Consider the following 20,244-nt stretch of genomic DNA (forward strand, 5'->3'; position numbering starts at 1 on the left):
GTGCCAATAATGCCCAGTAGTCATCAACGGTCTGCCCACTTGTGCCCAACCTCTTCTCATGGTTTCATGAGACGATTACTTGAATGTGCAGCCACGCGAATGGACGGTGTGTCAATAGTTCGTAGAGGCGAGGGGCGGACTGGGGAACGGGTGATTCTGGGGAATCAGAGATTTCTTGCAGCAACATCAAGCCACCGGGTGTCCATTCTGTCTGTCGGGGAAAACTTGCCTGCTGAGGATGATACACTCGAGACTCTCTTCCGAAGTGATAGATGTTGTGTCATTACTGGACAATGAGTGTAGACGTGGCACCTCATGCTCCATGTATAAGCAATGTGGGAAAAGCTTCAGTCCGATCTCGATCTCGCACTTTGGATAATGGCACAGGTTACGGAGAAAGATTCCCCGGGTTGTTTCAGGTCAAGGCAGAGTGCTCGTTGAGACAAATCCGCACCCTGTTGTGCATTCGTCGTGCAAGCTATCATTCTCATCTTTTGCTCCCGAGTCAAGATCGGCTCTATCCGTGGCAGTCGAGATTTGAAGCAGAGAGATCGACAACAATTCGCAATTCGTGATCCTCCACCTCCAGGGCGTCGACCCTCCGACAGACTTTCGCTTGTTTTACGTAGGAGGAGGAAATTCAAGCAGGCAGAAGAGGCATAGCGGCGGTCTCGCTTGCTTCTAGGCGCAGAATCAGAGGCAGGGCTCGGGAAATTGGCTCGTGGAAACTGGCGGCATGGGCGAATGAGGCTCTAGCATCAGCCGTTTGGTCTGGAGTTTCAGCGTTAAGGTCAGCTCCACCATCACGCAGAAACGGGGCACACCAGGGCACATCGTCCACGGACTGTCGGCGGGCTACCCTGGTCGTGGCTCCAACTTTGGCCCGTTGTAGCACCCCCCTGAACTTCAGATACCATGCCGCGCTGTGCTCCATTCGCAGAATGTCCTGCATCCTGCATGTGGGCTTCCCCTCGAAGCTGCATATCCAAGCTGAGACGGCTGTGGTTACTCGCCGTTGGCGTCGGGCCCATTGCATTTGAGAGGTTACCCTGATCGCCTCAAGCCTTGCTCTTCTGCGTCTCCGGGTCTTTGTATAGCCTTTCGATTCATTCCCGGACTGTATGAGATCGGATTCTGAACCATTGCGCAGGCCTGGGCCTTCTCAATGAGGGCTGAGAAATGTCATTGAATGGACTTGATGGAGCTGCAGTCGCCGATGCACACCAGGCTGCTCAGGCGGACGCAGGAGGATGGTATGTCGCGCATTCCTTTGATGTTGTGCTGCCTCGTGGCTCTGCGCAATCCGTCCGCTGTGACGCCTGCTTACATGGACCAGGTTCTTACTGAAATATGTCAATCGCGACACCATCGAATTGTTGAGCAAGGGAACAGGGGGCGTGCCGGCTGTGCGTGGAGTCATCGAGCAATATGCAGAGAAATCGCCGCTGTATGGGTTGGTGCAGTATCGGCGCAAGAAAGTCGTGCTCAAATATGTGCCAGAAGGAACATCTCGACTGCTGCAAGGTGGGTGGACGCGCCGGCGTTGAAAGAATTGTGACTGACCTTCTTCACCCGCTACAGTGCGGCTTACCGTGCAATTTCAATCGGTCCTGGAAACCTTCACTCCCCATGACACCATCTTCTCCTTCACAGCAGCCTCTGAGTTGACAGAATCTGCCCTCGGCTTATGTACCATGCTATTACCCTCCGCATCGTCATTGACCTCGTCAAGCTCTTCCCTGCGACGGCGCCGACTAAATGAGATTACTGAAGACGCTGAAGATGCCGTGTCGCCAGCCGAGGCGGACAAGGACAAGGACAAGGAGAAAGAGAACGCTGGCCTGGCCCTCCGCCTCGCAACGCCAAAACTCGAGGAGGCGCCAACGGTGACATCGACGGCGAGCTCTGCTTATGTGAGGCATGAACTGGATGAACTGCCGGCAAGCGCAGTCCTTGCAAAGGCCCTGCTGGCAAAGAGGAAGGAAGAGGCTGCCGCCGCCGACGGCAACACCACGACCCTATCTTTACCAGACAAGACTGTTCACCCTCCGCGAAAAGAGTCTCTACTCACATCACCCAAACCACCGGTCTCACCGTTACCCTCTCCACTACCCTCGTCGGTTGTCGACAAGGAGCTCCCCGCGACTCCCGAACCAACGCCGCCTTCCACTAGCGAAGGCGAAGGTCCAAGAGCTCCGGATTTCGAAGCCACTAGCAACATCCTTCTCGAGACCACTACAGCAACAGCAGACGCCTCCAATCCGGCTACCCCTCGTCCTCACGCTCGCCATCTTTCCGCCGCCGAATCGGACAGTATCAGCCAGTGGAGTAGTAACGTCGCATCGTATACAACAGTCAAGCCAAAGAAGAAAAAACTCGGACCGAGACCTCACGTTGAGCCAAGTCATCGTCCTAAGACGTCCGGAACAACAGACAGCGGCACAGGTATACGGCCAGTGGCGAACCTTCCAACCTCTATTCGTGTGAACAACAAGTCTCTAGTCAGCCTTGGGATTCGACCCGGCTCTCAACAGTCAAGTCGAAGCGTCCCTGGCCGTTTTGTTCCCTCCAGCCAGTCTGTCAATGGTGCGCCGCCTCTGCCGTCACCATCATACCTACACGCTCCATATAATGCGGGAGACAGTCGCTCTGCAATCCTCCGGCCAGCTTCCGTAACTGGAGATGTCTCCACAACCACTCCAGAAAAGCTAAGATTGATGAAGGCCTTGCAATTACGGAAAAGGAACATGCTGCTGGCTCAAAGAGCAGCCTCGGCTACACCATCAACCCCTTCAAATACATACATTCACAATGCGTCGGAGCCGAATGCGAGCGTCAACGGTTCGAGTACTCGCCTATCATCAATTCCAAGTCAGGAACAGCTGTCAAACGTCGACGAGGAGTCAAAGCTGACTCAGTCATCTTATACAACGTCGCCGACCATCATGACGAACATCTCGGAAGAGCCTTCTACGAAAGCCTCTTCTATCAGCGAACAGGATGATTGTTCCCGTACTCGCCGCTCATTATCCTCAGCCACAAGCTCGTCCCTCACGCCAAAAGCGGTCTCGCAGGAAGACAAAGCCGTCATCAAACCTGACGGGACCTCGATGGATGTAGAAACATCGGCCAGCGCCGGCCGGGCCACTCTAGACAAGGAGGCCAAACAGGATTCCAGCTCTGATGTAAAGGCAGCACTTGCTTACCTGGAAGCTGAACCAGTTATCACAGGGGATAGTCTCTTGGAGAGCAAACCTGAATCAAAATTGGATGCTGAGCAACACTCCTCCAATGCACTGCCGACACAAGATGCAGCGTCGTCGAAGAAATCCGGGCGCTTAGGACTTCCACAAGCCCTAAAACTCTTACCAGGTGGCAATGCGTCTGCCTCGGATCTCTCAGAAGATGACTCTTTGATGGACGAGATACAGCACGCTACCGTCCATGAGGCTATGCCAGTCTCTGTGGCACGTTCGCCGGTAACTCCGATAATGTCCAAGGGGAGTTCTGATCGTCTACGCGAGATGGTCGCCAAACCACCGAACTCCAGCCATTCTACTGGTCGACCGAATCTTGTAACAACCCCCGATGGAAACAGGCCCAGCAGTGGTAGCGTACGAAGCGTTTCAACAGCTCTTCCACAGTGGCCGCCATTACCTACAGAGTCGGCCCAACTACCTCTTACCAAAAAGGCTACACTCGGAACAGGCATCTCTAAACGCATTAAAGCCTTGGAAGTACTGAGGACGAAAGATGCAAGCCCTCCACGACAATCCCAGCCAATCCGAGAGACAAGTGCTGGAACCTCTGCCTTCTCCACGTTCATGAAGCGCTCATCATTCCTCTTGAACCAACAACAGGCTCCCAATGCCTCAACCGAAAACTCACCCCCAAGGCAATTGCTTCCGACAGGCAACTCATATGAACCCCATTCATCTCTCGCAATCAAAGAACCGCGACGTCCCTCGTCGGATGCGCACAGGCTACAGAAAGGCGAGACCATCTCTGTTACAGCAAGGATTGTCCGTGATTCCAGCAACAAACATCCCCCTCTTGCCCCCAGCTCTAGCTACCATACTCCCCTTAATCTCTACCGAAGCCCTTTGATTGTCGAACATGAGAAGCCCGACCAGCCGACCTTGGACCAGTCAGCTTCGAGCCAACCCAGGGTTAAAAGCCCCACGAAGTCAGAAAGGGGCCGATTTTCCTTTTCCTCCCATCGATCAGGGTCTCACACAAATTTACCTCGGTCAGAGTCGAATCACAGCAAAGTGTCCAAATCAAGCCACTACAGACGCCATGGGCCGCGATCAGCCAGTGACGCCGCATCGATTTCCGAGGACAAACCAAAGTCTTCGATGACAAGCAGGCTTATGAAGCGGATGTCGAATCTGGCGAATGCACGGAATAGAAATCAACCAGCGACGAAAGACGACGCCAATCAGTCCCAAGTCAATATTACGCAAGAACAGCCCGATCTAACGCGGGAGAATTCTATAGCAGAGTCATTGATGCACGTTGTCGACATTGGAGATGTCAACGTACAATTTCCAGAGTCATTTCTATGGAAACGGCGCTTCATGAGAATCGACGATCAAGGGTACTTGATCTTTTCTCCACCGATGACGGATGCGAACATGAAGAGCGTTAGTCGCAAATACCACCTCAGTGACTTCAAGCGGCCTTGTCTACCGGATCTTGAACGTGAAGAGATGGCATGGAGTATACTCCTTGATCTGGCGGATGGGAGATGTGTGCAGTGTGCATGCGAGAGTAAACAGGCTCAGCAACAAGTACTACAGAGTAAGTACCTGATACCGGTGCACCATTTTGCAACTTGATTACTGACATTCTCTCACAGTGCTCGTTGACGCTCACAGTGCATATCATCAGTTATATGGAGCTGGATGATGAGAAATAGAGGGATCCAGTCCACGATGGCGAATGGCAATCACGACCACCGATCAATTGTTTTGCATAGTTGTTGATGTTTGAACGGCAAGCAACAAGCGAAGGCGAGGGACGGCGTTGGGATGCTGTTGGAGAACCAGTTTCTCGCATGCTCTTGAATTTCCAGTCCCGCATTTTTACGAGAGAGCACAATCTACGTACATACCCGCCTAAATTAATGTCTGTACCAGGAGAGATGAGGCCTCTCGAACGAGCCTTGGATGTTGAAGGTTGACACGGCTATTGTCACCAACTTGTAGTGGTTGTAGAAACACCATGGCACGAGACGCTGTTCTCAAAGACATTTACAATACTTGGTAATCACACATTTGACCGACTAATGCATCTATCCTTAGATCCTGGCATGTAAGGAGACATGATTGGGTCTGCGCAAGACAAGGCTGAGTCGCAAGGACAAGTGGCTTTTCAGCCTTGAAAAGGGGGCGCAGGCAAGGATACAAGAGGTGGATTTTTAAGCATTGAAATAAAGCGGCGTTCGTATATATCCCGCCAACAAGGCCCAAGTATTCACGGTTCCTCCATCTTCCTCCCCCATCCCTTCTACCTGGCGATATCCTCTCTCGAAGACCCATATTCGTTTGTATTAGCTCGAGTCTGTCGTGTCCCAACCTGCCTCTTGGTACGGCGCCATCATGGTGCAACTTCGCTCCCTCCTCCCGCTGGCAACGCTCGCCCTGCCCCTCCTCACTGCGGCCTCAGATGTTGTCAATCTGATCCCCTCAAACTTCGACAAAGTGGTGTTTGAGTCGGGCAAGCCTGCTCTCGTCGAGTTCTTCGCCCCCTGGTGTGGCCACTGCAAGAATCTTGCTCCTGTCTATGAGGAATTGGCCACAGCTTTCGCCGCCTCCGGAAGCAAGGTGACGATTGCAAATGTCGATGCGGACAAGCATAAAGACCTAGGCAAGAGATTTGGTGTCCAGGGGTTCCCAACCTTGAAGTGGTTTGACGGGAAGCCCGGCTCGGAGCCAGAGGACTACAATGGCGGACGGGATCTGGAGAGTTTGACGGCTTTCGTGACTGAGAAGTCCGGTGTCAAGGCCAAGGGCCCAAAGAAGGCGCCTAGTCATGTTGAGATGTTGACAGATACGACATTCAAGTCTGAGGTTGGTGGGGATAAGGATGTCTTGGTGGCTTTTACGGCACCCTGGTGTGGACGTACGTTTGTCCCTTAGACCGACGCAGTAGGGCATTGCATGCTAATCTTTGGCTTACAGACTGCAAATCCCTTGCCCCGACATGGGAGAAGCTCGCCACCGACTTCGCCAGTGAGCCGAGCGTTCTGATCGCCAAAATCGATGCCGAAGCCGAGAACTCGAAAGCTACAGCTCAATCCCAAGGCATCACCGGCTACCCGACTATCAAATTCTTCCCCAAGGGCTCGACCGAACCAGAACCATACAGCGGCGCCCGCAGCGAAGAAGCCTTGGTGGACTTTGTCAATTCCAAAGCCGGCACCTACAGGGTTCCGGGCGGTGGGTTGAACTCCCAGGCTGGGACTATCGAGATCATCGATAGCCTGCTCGCCAAATACGTCACGGCGAACGGTTTGAAAGATATCGAGAAGGCGACGGCTGAGATCAAGAAGGCAGCAAACGACCTGAAGGACTCATCCGTGGACTACTATCTCAGAGCCCTGTCCAAGTTGACCGGAAACCCAGAGTACGCGATGAAGGAACAGACAAGATTGGCAGGTCTGTTGAAGAAGGGCGGATTGGCACCGGAGAAGATTGATGACTTGCAGAAGAGGAGCAACATCCTTTCGAAGTTCTTGGTCAAGGAGCCGGAGCAAAAGAGTGAACTGTAAGCAACGAGGAATGAGTGGGCACTTTTGATGTCACGGGCAGATCGGACAAAAGCACAAGGTCTGCAGGCAATGGATCTGTAAATTGACTGTCATTAGAGGAGTTCAAAAAGGTTTTTGCGGGTTTCCAGTTTCGATACACGCCTAGTTTCTCATATCACTGGTTGATGTCGTCCCTGTCACAGCTGGCTCCATCCCGTTCTCGAAGCGGATTCTATGGTCTTCAGTAGCTGGGCCAATACTCCGCTGATTCGAACACGTATAGATGCATCTTGTCTTGTTCCTTCCTTATCCACCCTCGCACTGGGTCTGAGGGCGCAGGTCCAGAGGCGGTACTCTTGTCGCCTGTGCAAAGACATCGAGGGTGTTGCATTCTGGCGGTCGAGATCATCCTGCGTCGTGGAGAACAAAGCGGTTCCGGCCATATCAGCTCGACCCGGCGGTGCTCCCTGCCTTCCCACCGCCCACGTTCTCCATCGCGCTTGCATCCCTCAACAGCATCTCCTGCTCCAACCGATCACACCGTTCTGCCATGTCATCCAACTTGGTGAGTATCTCATCGCTTATTCCCTTGAACTTCTTCTCCAGGTCACCGAGGAAGTCGTCGATCGCCTCGGCGAGCTTCGTGGCCGCATCGTTTGGACTCTGTAGGTTCTCCAAGGTGGAAGCCGACGAGGCTGCTGCGCCAGCCGGGCCGCTTGACGTTGCAATGGTGGCGGATGGGTGGTATGATTGGGACGAGAGCGGCGGGCTAGGGGCGGACTGGAAAGGAGGTTCAGTCAGGGCATGCCGTTATCTCTTCACAAACTTCGGGATCAAATGCAAGGCGGCAGAGATGGACAGCCTGTTGATCATGTCCCAAGAAATTTGAGAGCGTCTCGTGGTACTTACCATGTCGCACGGCGACTTGTTTATCCTTCGTGATCACTCAGGAGTAGGGGCAGAATCAATGGAGTGCTGCTCCCACAACATCCAGAGAAATAGATCAGCATAGACTCAATTCACATAGGATGCATTCCGAGGAAGCGCGGAGCAGGCTCTTTAACACCCCAGCGCCCGACAAACGTTTGGGTATCGAGAAGTGCGGTCCAAAAAGACCTGGAAAAGGCGCCTGCAAGTTAACACGAGGGAAACTTGGGTATCCGGGGCATTTGCCCGAAGTTCATGCGGAGACGGAGTCGTTCACTCCTGGAGGAAATAGAAATCCTTTGTGTCACTCCAACGAACATGCCTCTACTAGTAGTAATCTCTCAGGCAACCCACAAAAGACACGTCCAGTCCATCTGCACTCTTCTTCCAACGTCGCGTTTGATTATAGACGGCCGCTTCGTCCAGATGTTTGGAGGAAGAGTGGTGCCAAACGCGGCTGGTGATGACTGTGCTACCACCAGTTCTTCCTCGAGGATCTGGCCACTGACTTCCTGAGTTCTGCGCAACAAGACATACATTTACAACGGGGTTCACCCTGTGGATATGAGGATAACACCGCACCAGGAGACACGGCAAATCGAGCGATCTCTGCACGCTCCAATGTTGCCAGCCATTTGAGCGATTGGCGTCGTCATTCCAGCTTCATTCTTCCCAGACTGTTGGGAATGGTGGGTATCGGGCTTGTCTTATCGAAGGCCTCGGAAAAGTCTGACACCCTCGTGTTCCCAGCCTCGAACATCCTGAAAGCGCAAACGTGGTCTACGCTACCCTACACTCGAATACGTGCTGCACGAGGCCGCTTCTATTTCCACCCCTCCAGCAATTTTTGGGGTCTCGGCGAGCTCTGGGTTTCCTGCTTTCGCCACCACCTGAAGCTTCAAGCCCCTCTCACCTAGGGAGTGAGTTCGTATTACCCCGACTCTCAGGGCTCGGCAGCTGGGTCCAGCTGAAAGAAACTTGGTGGAGGCGCGGGAGATGCCGGATGGTCATTACTGTCTTTTTGTGCAAGCCACTATTGTCCGGTTTGTGAATCCCTTCCGTTGATGCCGTGATTTGCTAGTTGGGGATCAAATTGGCTTCTAGAATGCGACTTGGGACCAGGCGAATGAGGGGGGAGAAGCCCTAAAGCTTTACGAGATGATCGACCCGAAGGGGACAACTACTTACCCGGACAATGGCATACGGCGCGGATGCGCCACAAGAGTTAAACCAAGCCCAGGAATAGGACGAAAGAAATAGTGAAAGTCGTGGCTGCTGATGTTGAAGTTGTCTTTCGGACGGCGCATCAGATACATGGCTAAGCATGCATATCATCCAAGGTGGGAGTACGAGCGGGTTCAGGTTGAGAGCAAATGTTTAGAGAGGCGCCTGATTCATCATGAGCGAGCGAAAGAACGGACAAGTGGGCGGTGAGCAATGGCCATGTGCCGTTTGCCATGTGGTGCAGGTGGGTGGAATGGCAAATTCGTCAATACGGACGATCCTTGTAAAATGCTGGCTTACTGCATAGGGGAACTGAGGGCTGCTGAACAACTACTAGACACCCAATAAGGCCCTGCTAAGCACCTGTTAAGCACTGCTAAGAGTGTTAAGGCTTACCGCCTCCGATAGTCTAATCCAGCCGCACACCACATGTTCTTCGAGTTTCTCAGCAACCACCACTTCAACGAATGCCAAATGTAGGCAGAATACACTGCGACCCATCGAGGCCTGTCTTCGTGACCTCAGGCAAGTGGCCTGCCTTTTCAGTTGCCATCGCATTTCGACCTTCTGCGTTCTGTTTGCCCTGCATGTTTAGGCACGCACAAGCTTCCGCCGCATGGCCGAGTCCAGAACATCCCGCATGGTGTGCTGCCCTATCTCGGAAACAGTTCTGCTGAGAGAAGAGGTGGCGCGAACAGTCAAGGACCACTGAACAGAACATGACTGGCCAACCTAACGGCGGTTTCTGCAGCCTGGGAAAGGCGGTCGCGTTTTCCTCCCACACTGTTGCTCGCTAAGTTTGGGTGCTGCTCTGCTTTCGGCCTGGACTGGGCCATTTCCGAGGCCGACATGCAGCTTTAAGCCAGCCACAAACACCTTTGGGGACGCTGTCCATTGCCGGCCAACTGATTGACAAACATGTCGCCAATGTCTGGATAGCTTCGCCCTCCTTCACGATTTGTCTGGTCCCTGGTTCTCTATCTCGCTGCTGCTTTCGTCGGCAGCATGCTCCATTCATGGATCGTTCTTGGTGTGCGTTCTGCGCGATTGCCTTCGCTCGGTTGCCTTTTGCAGAAGAGCTGCATGACCTCGCTCGGTTGCCTTTGGAGGAGAGGTGCATGACTTCTCAGAAGGACCGTCAAAAAAAAATGAACGACCTAAATACCCGCAGCCTGCTCTCTGCTTTGCGTCGTCCCCCGAGTTTTACAATCCACCGGCTGGTTTTTTGAGAGGTCTGCTTTCTAGATTGATTGCGCAGCACAATGGCGATACAGCCTGACTCACCTACGAAGATTCCTCTTTTATCGGAAAAAGAGACGCCAGCCACACTGGCCAGCTCAGAGAGCCCTCCCCAAACTCCCACTTCCACCCATGCAATCAAAGACAACATAGAGGGCGCTCTGCCGTCCTTGCTCTGGGGAGCCTTTGCACCTTGTGTTCCAGTTGCCGTTATCTCCAGTGTGCTCCTGACTGCCATCCTGTACAATCGAATCGACGGCAGTTACGTCTATCTTCCTCCAAAGCACGAAACATCCTCGACCGATGGGCTGGCCACTCTCCAAAGTATCCAGCAGATCGAAAACAATGGCGGTGACCAAGCTTATTACCTTTACTACAAGACCATCACCAACCCAGCAGTATTGCACATGATCTCGTCATGGACGGCCAAGATCATACCCTTCGTCACTGGAGCTTCCATGGCTCTTGTCGCTTTCTTCGCAGGCCAACGCATTATGAAGGCGACCGCCAGCAAATCAGAGAAGCTCCCCAGTCCTCACCAGGTATCCATCCTGATCGGGCTGCTCAATGGAGGTGGGACGCAACCTCTGCTCGACGCCGTTAAGTATCGCTGGCAAAACCATGAGAGCCTCGTGCAACCAGTTCCTCTCGCCTTTTGGTGTTTGTCCTTCATTGTGTTAATGACGTAGGTCTCTCTCATCCTCCCTTATTCCTCTGTGGGTTGTGCTAACCCAGTCAATGCAGCTTCGCGATCGGAGCAGTCGATAGCTGGTTTGGTACAGTTACCACGGCCATGAACATTGCATTGGTCATTCCGAAGAACAACACAGCATTCTCCTTTGGAAGAGGCTTAAACTCCAGTCAGTGTGGGCCGAGCGACTGGGAGTCACGGACTTGTCCAGGCAATGCTCAAGCGAACTGCAGTTACCCGTGCAGCATTACGAGCTGGCAGACGGCGGACGGAGAGCGCCAAGGCGTGCTCAACGCGCAGCAAGCCGCGGAGACTCTGATGTCGAACTCGCTGAACAACACAATTCACAACGTCACGGTGAATGGCTCGAACTATTACTTCCTTGGGGATACCCAGAGCAGTAAGACGCTTGACTTTGTGGCGACGACGCTGGCGATCAAGACGCAGTGCCAAATGGTGACGCAAAATTGCAGCGTCACGGCCGTTGACAGTGTCAGCTCCGGCTTCACGTGTGGCGCTTACAGTTCGCCGTCCTTTTCATACTCTGGAGAGGTCGGCATGGATCCTAAAAACGCAACGTCGGCGCCAGACGAGGCTATGGTGGGCATTCAGTTCTTCAATGACACAGCAAAGAGCCAACCAGTGGGATTCGGAAGCAGCACTACCAACCTCTTCAGCACGCAGAACCCACTTCAATTCCTGACCTGGTCAAAGGGCTTCCCGCCCGTGGATACCTATCAAGACGAATTCAAAACCATGCGGGAGGACCAGTATCTTAAATACGACGCCACTGGCGACACCGTATTCGTCCTGAGCTGCTCAGCAGTTATCGCAGAGGTGAAATACAACTGGACCAACTCATCGATCACCCTTGTTGAGCTTGAGGCAGACGAGGATGTGGCAGACTACTACGGTGCTGTCTTCAGCGCCCCGTTCGCTATCAACAGCCCGCTGTCTCATCTGGCCCTCCAAGACGCCGCGGCATTGGCCGCCTATCGGAAAACACCGGAGGGTCTGTCAAAGGTCTTCGCCGACCGTTTCTCCCAGGCTGCCGTGGCCCTCAGCTCCGGGATTGGCATCAAGGTGCAGAACGAGCTCGAGTGGACGAGGGACAATAGTTATCTCGCCACGCGCGTTCCATACGTGCCTCTGTATCTCCTGGTGACTCTGAAAGCCATCTACGCCCTGTTTGCGCTGGGCCTTGCCGTGCTGGCGGTCTTCCTAACGCAGCCGTCACAGGCCCAGGAAGTCAAGGAGCGGCTGACAGTCGACGGCCTCGCGGCGGGCTTCTTCGAGCCCAACGCCAACCACGAGAGGGCGGTCAAGAACGTCAGCGACCTGTTCCACGAGCACCAGAGCCCCGACAAGAGCGAGGACACGCAGAAGATCGGGCTGTTGCAGACCGACAAGGGCGGCTGGCTGTGGGTCGCCGTGGTGCAGAAAGCAGCGCAAGGCCTGGGGATCCAGCAAGCGGCCAACTTCGCAGCCGATCAGGTCGCCGACGCGGCTGCGGCACAGATGGGTGCGGTGGGGACTTTGGGTCAAGGGTATAAATTGGTCAAGGACATCATTTAGGAAACGGAAACGGGAAATGAGCTACGGCAGGACACGACATGGGCTTTATGTTTGCATGGGCTTTTATATATGTACAAGGAAGGACCCACGGGACTCTCTCTGGCGCTGGAACGAGTAATATGGATCATGGGATAATGAGACATGTATGCAAGGGAAAAGATACCACTTGGGGTAAATCACACAAAGCATTTATTTATTCAATTTTATTTGGGCCTTTTCCAATGAACAGATCCTGTTGCACCATCAAGATTTCCATCCCAAGCGGCAGCGCAGACTCTGATAATTAGAAAACCAAAAGGTGCGCTTTTCCTCCTTTCAAGTCCTCTTCGCTTTGCCACCACCACCACCACCACCCATTCCGACGCCCAGGAGAAACGCCGCCCTGAGCGCGCCCACGCCCGCGAGGATGGCCAGGTTAGCCCACTCCCCGGGTCGGAGCAGCAGCGGCCACGCGAGGCGGTGCTGGGCGTCGAGCGCGCGGGCGACGGCGGCGACGACGGCCACGTCCTGGACCAGGATGGCAGCCTCGAGGCAGCGCCAGACGGCGCGGTCCGCGGGCCGCAGCCGCAGCAGGACGAGCTGCAGGAGCATGGTCGAGAGCAGGTAGCCCGCCCCGCTGTCGAGGAGTGCGGTTGTCTCGATGGCCGGCGGCAGCGTCGCGGACGAGCCGTTGTACAGCGTCAGGAGGGTGCGCGGGGCGAGCAGCTGCGTCAGCGCGCCGCTGAGGGCGATCAGCGGGTCGACGGTGCTGAAGAAGACGCGGTAGAAGGCAGGGATTGTTGACGAGGACATTTTCTTTCTGTTCGCTCTTCCTTGCTTGGTTGGGGGCCTGTGGGTTGTATTACATGGATGGTGGTTTGCAACGGAGACCGTGGGCCCGTTGTGTCCAGCGCAAAGGGGGGAGTGCCAGCTGAGAGGGAAGTTCGAAGAGAGCACTCTCGAGATCTTTGTGATGACCACAGCAGCCAAAATGAACGACCAAGGACACTGACTGATGATGGGTTTACCGTTGAGATGGGAGCGGTCAGGAGTCGTTGAAGTCGGTGGGGGCAAACGGGAGTTTCTTTGTTTCTTTTATATTGCAGCTGATGCAGCTGATGTGCCTGATGTATCCACCGCAAGTGTCTCCGCCCATTTGCCGGGCCATTGTCAGCAAATCCATTCCCCAGGGCGTCCAGATCCTGGCGTGAGGCCGAAACTGCGGCTGACTTCGCTCCTTGATGGACGACGTGAGGCCAGCGAAAACAAGGCTTAGCGGTTCAAGTAGGGAGTACACATGCAACAGGTCGAAGCACATGAGCAGCGATGTTATGGACATTTGCAATGCTATCTACTACAGAGAGACGGCTTTGTATGAGCCGAGGGTTCTCCCAAGCTGGCCACCATCAGAGCCTTCTGTGTCGAGACTCTACTCCAGATCACGATAGACACAGCGCTTGTCTCATGGCCTTTGTGAGCTCGGCCTGAGGATCAGAAACGGGTCTCCTCTGGCGCCACGCCACAAAGTCATCTGGCCGCACAAGTATCGCGCCTCCAGACGAGATGCCTGCAACAGATTCGAATCTGCCCTTTTGACTGACCAGATCGTCTGCAGGGCCGGCACAATATGCGGCAATGTCGACGTCCATGGCTAAAGACACTTTCTTTGCTGCTTCCACCCATGGCCTGCCGCCTGCCCCGGCAAATAACACGAAGGTCTTGCCACACAAGTCGAGGGTCGAAACACGTTTCCCCCGGTGCTCAACCCATATGTGAGGAATCCGACTTCCAGGTCGCCCATCGATTGAAAGCAGCAGGCTCGGCAAGGTCCACGGCCTCCAGGTCAATCCTCCCAAGGGAGAGGTATCCTCTGCGCAGATGGCATGACTTGCGTAATAAGCTCCGTGGCCGGAAAGCAAACGACACCCCTTGAACACGACTAGCAGTATCGTAAATGGCCCTTTTGTTGATATAATTCCTTTCTCATCAGCCATGCTTGCAGAATATTCTGCAGCTGCCCTTCCGACAGGAATCCGCTCCACATCGTATGTCTCGAGCAAGGAATTGTTGGCATGTCCTTGGAGGACTGCAGAGAGCTTCCAGGCGAGGTTGTGGACGTCTGCGATGCCCGAGTTTGCACCCTGGCCTCCCCACGGCGGCATCTGGTGTGCTGCGTCCCCCGCAAGGAAGATACGACCGTGTTGCAGTTGCTCTGCAATCCGCACTGACGGCTTCCATGGGAGGATACTCTTGATTTCTATCTCAATATCCGGGATACCCAGCGCCAAGCGTAACAGCTCTTTGCATTTTTCGGGTGGGAAGTCTGAAGGTTGCTCGCCCTTCGATGGATCATATAAAAGATGGAAGACCCAGCGGTCGCTGTTGTTGATTGATGTGAAGAGGCCGCTGACTTCGGGGCGTTCAACCTTACAGAGAGAAAACTCGCGTTCTTGGACAAGCGATTTGAGGTCGGCGTGGAAGAGGATATTGAGCAGATGGCCCATAGTTCCCTGCCCGGTCGTTGGAACCTTGAGTCGTGTGCGGATTGGGCTCTCTGCACCGTCAGCAGCGATGAGATAGCGTCCTCGAACGGTCGAATTGACCCCGGTATTCCGATCCTTCAAGACGGCGGTAACGCTATTGTCATCTTGCTCAAGACCGATACATTCCGTATTGAACCTTACATCCACTCCCCGCTCCTTTGCAACATCCAAGAGAACTGGTTCGATCATATCTTGAGTGACAAATGTCCCGGTGACCGGGCTCAGTGGTGCAAGGATCCCACCCAACGGGAAATTTCTGATAACTCCGGAGCGTGGTTTGGGTTCAATGACCTCCCTGAGGGAAGCACCACTATAGATACCCTTGCTCGGTGACAATGACGCACCAGCTTCATGGACAAGTCCCTCGATTCCAAGCCGACGGTAGAGCTCCATAGTTCGTGCATTGACACTTCGCGCACGCGGATGGATCGATGCCCCTTTATGACGCTCAACCACCATGGAATGTATGCCGTGGTGAGCGAGAAAATTGGAGGCAGAGAGGCCTACAATGCCGCCGCCAATGATTATGACGGGGACATCTGTTTCAGAGGACATTCTGCTAGGTGTTCAGGTGTAGGGGTTATCAATCTTGTACCATTTCTCCGTATGGCGAGGATGCCATTGGCATTGATGGAGCGAACAGCTCGAGGGAATAACACATCCTTATAGGGAAGCGACGCAAAGGGTAGGAACGAGGTTTGCTCGATCATGGAGTCCTTTGGACAAGTCCATCAGGCTCCAGTGATCGAGTGACGACAAGACTGTCATTCAACCCAATGACGGACGTTTTGACTTGGGCACTCTGATAGGACCCGAGCTTTAGCACGCTCGGGCCCGAAATCAGCTCCGCTCGCCACAGCTGCTACCTTGCCTGTTCCTGCTTTTAGTTTCACATCGCCTTGCCAGAATTCACTTACTGACCTTATAACCCCGCTTTGGGTATATTCTAGACGCTCTTCTAGACGCCGAGTCTTCAGAATGGCATTGTGCTCGAGTCTCTAGTGGCAGGGCTAAATGAGTGTCAATGTGCGGAGAAGCCGAACACAGTTGCGCCGCTGACAAGGCTGTGAAAAAGGGGGAGTTCGGTAGCTGCGAGGAACCGAGTCGACAACCAGTAATCTTAGTCCGGCTTCGCTGTGTCAAACAATTGATTTGGTCGTCTATCGGTATCTAGTGAATATATGGACATCCGAGCCGAGTCGAGCGACTGAGCCGCGACAAGGTCATGCCCTTGCGATGAGATTTCCTGGGGTCATCCGCGGTGGAATGAACGCCGAGCGATAAGTCGCCTGAAGGACATCATTGAGAGTGTATCTACCGGCTCTTTCGACATCAGAGAGCATCGTTGCCAGAGGAGTCCGCAGATGACTCGGGTTGTATATACAACCCGAGTAGATAGTGAAGTGAAACAAGGGTGGGGTGCTTGATAGGCTTCTCAAGGTTGATGTGCCTGACAGAGTCTTTACAACTGCCTCAGATATGTGAGTGGTGCTTGTTGGTGAGACGAGGCCGATCCGATCTTTGACTTGCATACAGCTTGCTGGCTGCTGCTGGTCTCGTCGTGAACCAGAGGTGGGCATCGGGTCGACCTCCACGGGAGCTGGACTGGAGAGTGCGGGTATGGATCCTTTGCTCTACCGTTCTGCCCCACCGTACTGGACCTTTCCACAATGGGCAATTCATCCACCTCGCTGTGTGGAGTAAATTTTGCTGTCGAGGATCGTCTCCAAAAAAATTTGGAACAGCGAATTCGAACGTCCCTCCCAGTCGCTCAATTTCCACACCGCAGCCTTCATAAGTCTGCGATTTCACCCGGTATGGCGAAGAAGAGCAAGCTACTGGCTGCCCTAGATGCCCACAAAGGGCGAGATTATCAGGCAGAAAAGAGGAAGGCGCAAGTGAAGGCTGCAGACAAGCGGAAAAGACAGAAGCTGGAGACCGCGAAGCAAGACGACGATGGAGAGGAGCTGACGAACGGGAAAGAGAAAAATGGAAGCGAACAGCCGCGTCTAGATGACGATTTTGCCGCATTTGCAGAGGAGGACAACAGCGGAGACAAAACAGCAGATGCAGATGATCAAAACGAGACCGCCGTCAATGCAATCAACGGTGGTGCCGCTCCCACGATATCACAGCCAGCCCAGCCCGTCGACGCCTCGGCTTCAGAAGCAGAAAATGAATCCGACGTGCCCGTCTCTGATCTCGAGGACTCGGACCTAGAAGACACGATCCCATACCAAAAGATGACCATCAACAACGGTCCCGCCCTGCTCGCCGCTCGCAACCGTATCTCCATCATTAAAACCCCCCGATCCACGCCCTTTCACTATCACAACTCCCTGATATCAGATCTCCCGCCCACCTCACAATCAGTCCCGGACCCGAACGACGACCTCACGCGTGAACTAGAATTCTATCGCATCGCCCGAACAGCCGTCGTGACGGCGCGGGACCTGCTACTCTCCGAGAAGATCCCCTTCTCCCGTCCCGCAGATTACTTTGCGGAAATGGTCAAGAGCGATGAACACATGGGCCGCGTGAAGCAGAAGATGTATGACGAGGCGGCGAACAAGAAAGCTGCAGAGGAGGCGCGCAAATTGAGGGACGCCAAGAAATTCGGAAAAGCGGTCCAGGTCGCCAAAGAGCAGGAGAGGGCGAAGGAGAAGAGAGACACGCTTGAGAAGATCAAGGAGTTGAAGAGGAGTAAGTCGGATGTCCCACGCCACTAGACACTTTTGTTGTTTGCATGATGCTAACATACTTCCTCTCCCCGTAGAACGCAAGGGCGCCGACACCGGCAAAGTGACCGAGGGCAACCTAGACGATGACCTCTTCCAAAACATCGACGTGGAGAATCCGGCCGTGAAGGATCGGTCAGGCCGTGACCGGGGTCCCGGCGGTGGCCCCAATCCAAAGAGGCAGAAGCGCGATCAGAAATATGGCTTTGGTGGTAAGAAACGGCACGCAAAAAGCGGTGATGCTATCAGCAGTGGCGATCTGCGCGGATTTTCTGCAGCCAGGATGAAAGCCAAGGGCGGAAAGGTAAAAGCAAAGAGGCCCGGGAAGAGCAAGAGGGCGGCTGCTCGGTGATACTTGAAAACATGACACGACTTGCGGGAAGAACCATGAAAGCGGAAAAGAACCGTTAACGCGGTTGATTCTCTACGGAGATACAATGCTATATAAGAGCACATGGGGTATCACAATCACACGGACAAAGACAATGCGAAGACTCCCCAACCCAGCACAGCCATCGGATCCAGAACGCCTTCCCTAAATGCTTGTGGTAAAGGTCCCAGGTTGCGCGCGTCAAACAACCCACTGCCCCAGGAATGCTTGCAGATGGCCCGTCTGATGCTGCCGACCAACACGCTTAGCCTCTTGAGCAACCAAGTCGAGCATTTCTTGTGCCTCCGGTCCAGGTGGTAGTTCAGGCAACGCGTCCGGATCCGGATGGCCATTGAGCTGTCGACTGGGACTATCTTCGCGACCGGGTCCCGAGTCTGCCATAGCTTCTCTCATCCTGCTGGGTGGCAGAAGGCCAACTTGCCGTCGAGCTACTGGTGATGAAATGGGAACGTCACTCATCACTTCGTCGTCGTCCTCTTCCACGACGCCTCTTGCGCGCTTGTGCGATTTGCTAGCCCCACTGGGACGAAGCACCGACTTCATTCGGTGCCGCTGCGGTTTCCCACCGCCTGGTTTGCGAGGTGTCTTCATCGTCTCATCCGCTACCACGTCGGCAAGTGTGGCTTCCAACTCATCGTATATTCTCCGGGTGGACCAATTGAATTTCTTTCGGAGCTTTGCTTCATTCATTAGTTTCAGTAAAGGTTCTGCTGAGCGCTCAAAAGCGGCCACTGCCTCTTCGTGCGAACCATCGAACGCGGGAAGCTTTTGTAGCTCCGTGGCGGCCTCGTCAATCCCACAGTGTCTCATATTGAAGTTGGCTGACTTTCGGAGGATGTTCAGCATATCCCATATAGGCTTGGTCCAATCAATGGGCTCCGGCTTGGTTTCGGTCACACTGCTAGAGGCTGCCTCGGAACTAGATTCGGTTTCGTCATCATCGGATCCTTCTGAAGTGCCCTCTCTTTCCTGATGTGATCCTTCCTCTACTGCTTCATCATCATCGGCATCTTTCTCCTCCTCCTCGTCCTCCTCGTCCTCCTTCGCCTCCTCTTCTTCCTCCTCTTCCTCTTCTTCTTCCTCTTCTTCTGATGTATCGGAAACCTCTGGCAGGCTATTATGATTCGCTCTTGCCAAGGTCACCTTCAACTCCTCCAGCTCGTCGGGGTAAGTCTCAGCCAAATGTTTCCACAGATATGTCTGAGACCAATCGATCCCTTCTCTCTCTTCAAGCATCTGCCTCAGAAGGAAGCGGTGATGTTTATGAATCGTCTCCATGGCTTCGTCATCGTCATTAATCCTGTAACCCGTGTGCTTCTGGTATGCGGTGAGAAACGGGTCGATCATGAACCCCACCGTCTGGCGTTTCCGTGCAAGCTTCTGGTGCTGATCGACCATGAAGTAAAACAAATCAATGGCCTCTAACGTGTCGTTGTAATGACTCAGATAGCGATCTGAGGGTGAAATCTCATACCAGCCTGCCTTGCCTGCAGCCCAAATGACAGGCTTCGCATTGTCATCTTGACCAAAGCTGTAATTCGTAACGTTGTCGATCTTTATTCGTGCATATAACGGCTCCTCTATCAAGGCTAGGAGGTCTCATCAGCACCCCTAAAGGTACAAAAGGCAGAATATTCCATACCGAGATGTTCCTGCTCGTCGTCCAAAGGCATCAATTCCCCCACGACACAGAGTGGTGTCTCCTCCGAAGCCTGCAACAGGTCTGCATATCGGCCTTTTCCTTGGTAGAAGATTTTTGTTTCTCGCAATGCGAAATCCGGCCAGTCATTGACATCATCGGGGACGGGATCGAGGGGTTTTAGAACTCGTTCTTCAGGTAGGGTGGACATGTCCAAACGAAGATGCGAGGTTCATGCTGTGTGTGTGAGGAACTGCGCTATAGAGCAGGTAAGGCTCGGGATCTAATCGTCATCTCGCAGACGACTGTCACTAAGAATGATCAGGAAGTGTCGTTGGTGCAGTTGAGCCGTGGTTCGGAGGGGGTGGCAGAAATGAGCGACGCGCATCCATGTTGGGTGAGCAAAGAGCTGGAGGCTGGAGGCTGGTGGTGGGAGTCAGAGCCACGGCTAGAGAGGAACCCAAGGGCTCTGATTGGCAGCGCTAAGATTTAGCATCTGGGGCTCACGTGGGGCTCCACTAACTTTTCCGTGTCCCCATTCCAA

At 53.9% G+C, this 20,244-nt stretch overlaps 8 protein-coding genes across 8 annotated transcripts; 4 read left to right on the forward strand and 4 right to left on the reverse strand.

Annotated features, from left to right (window-relative positions):
- Positions 1–891: 891 nt before the first annotated feature.
- On the forward strand, positions 892–5,282 carry PV07_00592 (uncharacterized protein). Its single transcript, XM_016387056.1, has 4 exons — positions 892–1,253; positions 1,337–1,524; positions 1,582–4,803; positions 4,862–5,282. Exons 1-4 carry the CDS (start codon positions 1,180–1,182, stop codon positions 4,909–4,911), a joined length of 3,534 nt encoding a protein of 1,177 aa, XP_016253984.1. The 5' UTR covers positions 892–1,179; the 3' UTR covers positions 4,912–5,282.
- Positions 5,283–5,447: 165 nt separating this feature from the next.
- On the forward strand, positions 5,448–7,050 carry PV07_00593 (protein disulfide-isomerase domain). The gene is made up of 2 exons (XM_016387057.1): positions 5,448–6,126; positions 6,186–7,050. Exons 1-2 carry the CDS (start codon positions 5,604–5,606, stop codon positions 6,773–6,775), a joined length of 1,113 nt encoding a protein of 370 aa, XP_016253985.1. The 5' UTR covers positions 5,448–5,603; the 3' UTR covers positions 6,776–7,050.
- Positions 6,844–7,907, reverse strand: PV07_00594 (uncharacterized protein). Its single transcript, XM_016387058.1, has 2 exons — positions 7,664–7,907; positions 6,844–7,534 (listed from the first exon to the last, which is right to left on the reverse strand). The coding sequence occupies exons 1-2, from the start codon at positions 7,664–7,666 to the stop codon at positions 7,199–7,201; spliced, it is 339 nt and encodes a 112-aa protein (XP_016253986.1). The 5' UTR covers positions 7,667–7,907; the 3' UTR covers positions 6,844–7,198.
- Positions 7,908–9,363: 1,456 nt separating this feature from the next.
- PV07_00595 (uncharacterized protein) lies at positions 9,364–12,598 on the forward strand. Its single transcript, XM_016387059.1, has 2 exons — positions 9,364–10,829; positions 10,889–12,598. Exons 1-2 carry the CDS (start codon positions 10,168–10,170, stop codon positions 12,408–12,410), a joined length of 2,184 nt encoding a protein of 727 aa, XP_016253987.1. The 5' UTR covers positions 9,364–10,167; the 3' UTR covers positions 12,411–12,598.
- A 127-nt stretch (positions 12,599–12,725) lies between these two features.
- PV07_00596 (uncharacterized protein) lies at positions 12,726–13,445 on the reverse strand (the record flags this gene model as incomplete). The annotated part of the gene is made up of 1 exon (XM_016387060.1): positions 12,726–13,445. Exon 1 carries the CDS (start codon positions 13,200–13,202, stop codon positions 12,726–12,728), a length of 477 nt encoding a protein of 158 aa, XP_016253988.1. The 5' UTR covers positions 13,203–13,445.
- A 274-nt stretch (positions 13,446–13,719) lies between these two features.
- On the reverse strand, positions 13,720–15,725 carry PV07_00597 (uncharacterized protein). Its single transcript, XM_016387061.1, has one exon. The coding sequence runs from the start codon at positions 15,485–15,487 to the stop codon at positions 13,829–13,831; it is 1,659 nt and encodes a 552-aa protein (XP_016253989.1). The 5' UTR covers positions 15,488–15,725; the 3' UTR covers positions 13,720–13,828.
- A 952-nt stretch (positions 15,726–16,677) lies between these two features.
- PV07_00598 (uncharacterized protein) lies at positions 16,678–18,958 on the forward strand. The gene is made up of 2 exons (XM_016387062.1): positions 16,678–17,635; positions 17,709–18,958. Exons 1-2 carry the CDS (start codon positions 16,750–16,752, stop codon positions 18,020–18,022), a joined length of 1,200 nt encoding a protein of 399 aa, XP_016253990.1. The 5' UTR covers positions 16,678–16,749; the 3' UTR covers positions 18,023–18,958.
- Positions 18,065–20,097, reverse strand: PV07_00599 (uncharacterized protein). The gene is made up of 2 exons (XM_016387063.1): positions 19,704–20,097; positions 18,065–19,650 (listed from the first exon to the last, which is right to left on the reverse strand). The coding sequence occupies exons 1-2, from the start codon at positions 19,909–19,911 to the stop codon at positions 18,242–18,244; spliced, it is 1,617 nt and encodes a 538-aa protein (XP_016253991.1). The 5' UTR covers positions 19,912–20,097; the 3' UTR covers positions 18,065–18,241.
- Between the last annotated feature and the right edge of the window lie 147 nt (positions 20,098–20,244).

Source organism: Cladophialophora immunda (assembly GCF_000835495.1).
Source record: "Cladophialophora immunda strain CBS 83496 unplaced genomic scaffold supercont1.1, whole genome shotgun sequence".
NCBI classification, from domain to species: domain Eukaryota; kingdom Fungi; phylum Ascomycota; class Eurotiomycetes; order Chaetothyriales; family Herpotrichiellaceae; genus Cladophialophora; species Cladophialophora immunda.

Excerpts from the sequence above, each read along its gene's own strand:
- PV07_00592 (XM_016387056.1), top strand. The coding sequence starts at position 1,180 with ATGTCATTGAATGGACTTGATGGAGCTGCAGTCGCCGATGCACACCAG. Across the intron at positions 1,525-1,581 it reads AACATCTCGACTGCTGCAAG|TGCGGCTTACCGTGCAATTT; the intron begins GTGGGTGGACGC and ends CACCCGCTACAG. Across the intron at positions 4,804-4,861 it reads TCAGCAACAAGTACTACAGA|TGCTCGTTGACGCTCACAGT; the intron begins GTAAGTACCTGA and ends ATTCTCTCACAG.
- PV07_00599 (XM_016387063.1), bottom strand. The coding sequence starts at position 19,911 with ATGTCCACCCTACCTGAAGAACGAGTTCTAAAACCCCTCGATCCCGTC. Across the intron at positions 19,651-19,703 it reads CGACGAGCAGGAACATCTCG|CCTTGATAGAGGAGCCGTTA; the intron begins GTATGGAATATT and ends GAGACCTCCTAG.
- PV07_00593 (XM_016387057.1), top strand. The coding sequence starts at position 5,604 with ATGGTGCAACTTCGCTCCCTCCTCCCGCTGGCAACGCTCGCCCTGCCC. Across the intron at positions 6,127-6,185 it reads TACGGCACCCTGGTGTGGAC|ACTGCAAATCCCTTGCCCCG; the intron begins GTACGTTTGTCC and ends TTTGGCTTACAG.
- PV07_00598 (XM_016387062.1), top strand. The coding sequence starts at position 16,750 with ATGGCGAAGAAGAGCAAGCTACTGGCTGCCCTAGATGCCCACAAAGGG. Across the intron at positions 17,636-17,708 it reads GATCAAGGAGTTGAAGAGGA|AACGCAAGGGCGCCGACACC; the intron begins GTAAGTCGGATG and ends CTCTCCCCGTAG.
- PV07_00595 (XM_016387059.1), top strand. The coding sequence starts at position 10,168 with ATGGCGATACAGCCTGACTCACCTACGAAGATTCCTCTTTTATCGGAA. Across the intron at positions 10,830-10,888 it reads TCCTTCATTGTGTTAATGAC|CTTCGCGATCGGAGCAGTCG; the intron begins GTAGGTCTCTCT and ends CAGTCAATGCAG.
- PV07_00597 (XM_016387061.1), bottom strand. The coding sequence starts at position 15,487 with ATGTCCTCTGAAACAGATGTCCCCGTCATAATCATTGGCGGCGGCATT.